Source organism: Phoenix dactylifera, chromosome 18 (assembly GCF_051530095.1).
Source record: "Phoenix dactylifera cultivar Ajwa chromosome 18, Ajwa_hap1_PhDact_Kaust_v1.1, whole genome shotgun sequence".
NCBI classification, from domain to species: Eukaryota; Viridiplantae; Streptophyta; class Magnoliopsida; order Arecales; family Arecaceae; genus Phoenix; species Phoenix dactylifera.
In genome coordinates, this window is record NC_143207.1 from 14,188,106 (window position 1) to 14,192,500 (window position 4,395).

Below are 4,395 nucleotides of genomic sequence, written 5' to 3' on the forward strand. Positions count from 1 at the left end.
TCAGTAGTCAATGCCAAAGATGTGAAATTTTCTCTTTGAAATGAGGCTTTGTGAATCAATGAACTTGTATTCAAGACAATTCGGTGTCGAATATAAACATGTTGTTGGAGCTACATATTCCTGCAAATTGGATATCCCCGCATACTCGAAGAATTATATGTCTTGCCATATTCTTGATGAGAAATAAACATGCCAATCCTAACAAGAACTAGAATTTTTAAACCAGTGTTATGGACCCTTGGAAAACAATTAGCAGAAAAAAATTGAAAATCAGGAAAGATTGGCATGAGGTCATTCATTGAGTGATGAACAAAACAATAAGTGCCATAACCATCTAGTCCATTATTTATTCTTAATGTTCAGATGATTAGCCACAGCTTTCTTACAGGTGTAAAAGTATACTCATCAACTCTGGTCACCTTTGGGCATAGTCAAGCCATGCATATTATTGTCAATCCACTGGACAAAAGTGATAACAAGCAAAGCTCATGAGCAAGGGATATGCACTAGCATCAGACTGGATCATTGGAACACCTTGTACTTCCAGCATAGCATGTAAGAGAGTTGATAATGGTTGTTTATACACTTGGGAATAAATTAAGAAGATTACATCCTCTATTAAGAGATAGTTTCCATTTATTCCTTTCTTTTCACATGGAACAAAAAGTAACCAAAGGAAAGGAAGGAGAAAGAAAAAGAGAAATGAAGGAAAAAGGATGAGTCTTCACAAAGGCCTTCTTTTATTGCATCTGTAGCCATAAATTGCCAAAAGCATGGAGAATGGAATCAGAAAAGCTCAAATTTCCAAGACTCCTGATCAAAAGCAGTTCTTTGATATTGGCTAGGAGGATCGAGACCTAGTTTTCCATCTCCATCATCATTCAGAAAATCCAGCCCCATGAAGTCGTCGAGCCCCCAGAGGAACAATGATTCCGGCCAGTCCATGCATGGAAGTTGGATTTCATCAGCTTTAGCATCAGAGCTGGAAGAAGAGCATGATGATGATATAGAAACAGAGGAGATGGAGGGGGTTGAGGAGGCACAAGGGACTATGATCTCATGAGGCTCAATCATGGGTACTTCATCCGTGCAAAATCCCGGGGATTTGCTAAGAAATGCATCAGTCTCTACAGGATCGGATGAGCGTGTGATGCTCCTCTCCTCTGCTTCCTCTTGCGTCATCTTTGAAGGACACTGCACGCAGAGCTGCTCATTTTTATCATTTCCATGCACCGAAGCATCCCCTTCCTGCTGCTGCTGATCAACAGTTGAAGCGATGGGCTTGTGAGTGAGGGGGTCAATTCCCATTTTCCTTAGCTTCTTCTTGATGTGGGTGTTCCAATGGTTCTTTATCTCATTATCAGTTCTACCAGGGAGATGAGCAGCAATTTTGGACCATCTGCCAGAGAGGAACAAAAACAAAAAAAAAGTCTTGTTTAAAGGTCATAGCAAACCAAAACCAAATGCAGCATATGTGCCTAACAACTCAATTAAGTCAATATATAAAAAAAAATAAAAAATAAACGCAGAGAGAGAGAGAGAGAGGACCTGTTCCCAAGTTGAGAATGGAGTTCAATGACCAGCTTCTCCTCAGACTCTGACAGCAATCCTCTCTTCAAATCAGGCCTGAGATAGTTTGTCCATCTCAGCCTGCAACTCTTCCCACACCTAAGCAATCCTACACCGACAATAGAAACGTATCCATCAATAACAACTACAAAGCTTTTAAGGAACAAACAATTAATCAAAAAAGATAAAGACTTAGCAGTAAAGTTTTCATTCTGTTTCACCATAGTCTACTACTAGATGTCTTCTTTCTTTCTGAATATAATACTATTACATGTCACTGAAAGAGATGTTTATCACGATGCCAAAGCAACAGAGACAAATCATAGCAAAAGCCAAACGTAAATCAAACCGAAGCTCCAAAATCCAAAACCCAGTTAAATCGATCTCAATAACCAAGTCAACTCCCCAAAGACCCAAGTAATGCAACCAAGAGGAGGCCCAAAGACAACTTGACAGGAAGAATATGGAAGAAACTGTTTTTGTTTTATTATATCTTAAACCAGATAGAGAAGAGGAGCCCAATCAAGCAATATCTAATAAAGGGGACCTGCTAGCTTTGGCACAGCTCTCCAGCAGCATTGGCGATTGCTGAGGATAAAGTTGATGAGCTTCTTGTCCTCCTCTGCTGTCCATGCCCCCTTCTTCAGCCCCACCTTATCACAGCATGGCTGCCTCCCCATTCCTCCCTCCCCTTCCCTCTAAACTAGACCCAGTTCCTAACCACACCACCAAAATATGAGTACGAGCGTGAGAGAGAGAGAGAGAGAGAGAGACAAAGAGAATAGCAGAGGAAGGGGGGACTACAAACAATCAACGCCACCACCTGCCTTTATATAACTCGAACTCAAGGGTGGGGAGAGGGGCCCTCCATGCCCCTACAAAGTCCGAGGCCCGTGCACACGTGTCAGGGAGGGGGGGACGGCATGGTCGCACGTGGGAAGTGGGTCGCCGGAAAGCGCCACCTCATCCGCTGCCGGCCTTTGCTTGGCTCGCAAGGGCCGACGCGTCCGCTCCGAAGAACCCACTACGCTCCTCACCGCGTGAAGTTTTCTCAGAGTGGATGGGAGAAATCTTCCTCTTAAGAAAGTCGGGGACGCCATGACTTGTTTGGAAAATAATTATTATAGAATATGGAATTAAGCCTTCTCAAAAGATAAATTAATGAGATGGAGTAGTTGCTTGGACTATAGTTTTCCCCATATTAGACCTTGATCCGATTCTGGAAACTCTTAGTGCAATTAAGATATAGGTAGAGTGTTGCAAATATTTCTCTAGGTGTTGTTAACCACTTAAGAATAAATTAAGAATAAATTACAGGTGTTGTTAACCACTCAAAAAAATTTGAATTAGAGATGTGGTCTTTGAAGAAATCCATAGGACATCTTTATAGAATTTTTTCTATTTTCTCAGCTCAACATCATCAAATTATTTAGTTTATGCGTGATGCGGCATAGAAATGCTATGTAGGACCATGTTATGTGGCTCGATCTTTATAAAAGTAAAGTGTGCCACCACCATGATCTTTTTGTGGTATATGTAATGCTTTAGTTAATCTGCAAAAAATATTCTGATGGTTTTGAAGATCCGAGGCTTGATTATATGAATTTTTTTTTCATGATAAAGGCTTTATTATATGTCCCCAACACTTCAGTTATTTTCTTGGTGAGTTTCAACTACTCCCATTCATTGACGAATGTAATATAATTGTTGGAACAGAAAGGAATCACGAGAAATAATTTATCGATTTTTTGGTCAATTGCTTGATGAAGCTAACATCACATCCAATAAGCTGGAATTGCCCAAGATGACAAGAGTTCATGAGTTCTTCGGATCATGAGAAGGATAGATTGTAGAGAAGCCCATTTTCATGGCATTTGATTCCACTTCTATAATCTCCAAATGAATGTGTTGAGTTAGTAATTTGCAAAGATGCATCGGCATTAAGTTGTCAGCTTTGTCCTAATTGCAGCCTTGTAATTCTGTTCACAATTTTGGTATGGTCTAACCAAGATCAAGCATGTGAAGGGCAATTAAAGTACCGTCAGCTGGCCTAAACTTGAATAGATTTATTCCTTCCATTACTTCAGATAGCATAAGAATGTGAAGGGAATGAAGAATAGTTAAATGATCATGGTGGTGTCATCTTAGTATTTTTCAGTACTTAAGAATAAATTAACAAGGCAATGGATTCTATTACATTTATAGTATTGAATGACAATTAGGATTATCCTAAACAACATTATCTTCTAACATAGGGTCCCATATATTTTGGAGCCTCTTGACCCTTGGTATAGTAGTTTAGCATTACAACTTAACTTATTTATATACAATTTTATTTGATCTCAAAAATGTTGGAGACGAGAAAGAAAAACATCCATATCATTCTAAGGATAGCACGGCAAAATGCGCTGAAATCACAAATTCCTTGGTTAAATAGAGCCAAGCGGTTTGCTTTTGTGGAAATCAAATTTAGAGTGTTTGCTATTTGGACCATGGCATAAGGAGAATGCTATTTTATGGACCAAACTAATCTAATTTAATTCAGAAATGGCAACTAAGAGGGAAAATAATAAGTTTAAATAGGAAAGAAACAGTAATAACCTTCAAAACTTGTTGACTTTGCCCTGATTGAGCTTACTTTCGGTTGTTCTAAATCTTGCCCAAGGTCAAGTATGCTATTTTTCGAAGCACAATATTAGCATCGGCCATTCTAAAACAAGATCGTCCTCTCTACATGAAAAAAAAAAAAATGAAGCTTGACAAGATTGTCGACGTCTTCCTTTCCTAACCTCTTATTTTGCCTAGTCTGTAGTCAATTAGGCCTAG

At 39.3% G+C, this 4,395-nt stretch overlaps 1 protein-coding gene across 1 annotated transcript; it reads right to left on the bottom strand.

The window, feature by feature from the left end:
* Positions 1 to 518: 518 nt before the first annotated feature.
* On the bottom strand, positions 519 to 2,664 carry LOC103717349 (transcription factor MYB20-like). Its single transcript, XM_008805688.5, has 3 exons — positions 2,117 to 2,664; positions 1,549 to 1,678; positions 519 to 1,399 (listed from the first exon to the last, which is right to left on the bottom strand). Exons 1-3 carry the CDS (start codon positions 2,247 to 2,249, stop codon positions 787 to 789), a joined length of 876 nt encoding a protein of 291 aa, XP_008803910.2. The 5' UTR covers positions 2,250 to 2,664; the 3' UTR covers positions 519 to 786.
* Between the last annotated feature and the right edge of the window lie 1,731 nt (positions 2,665 to 4,395).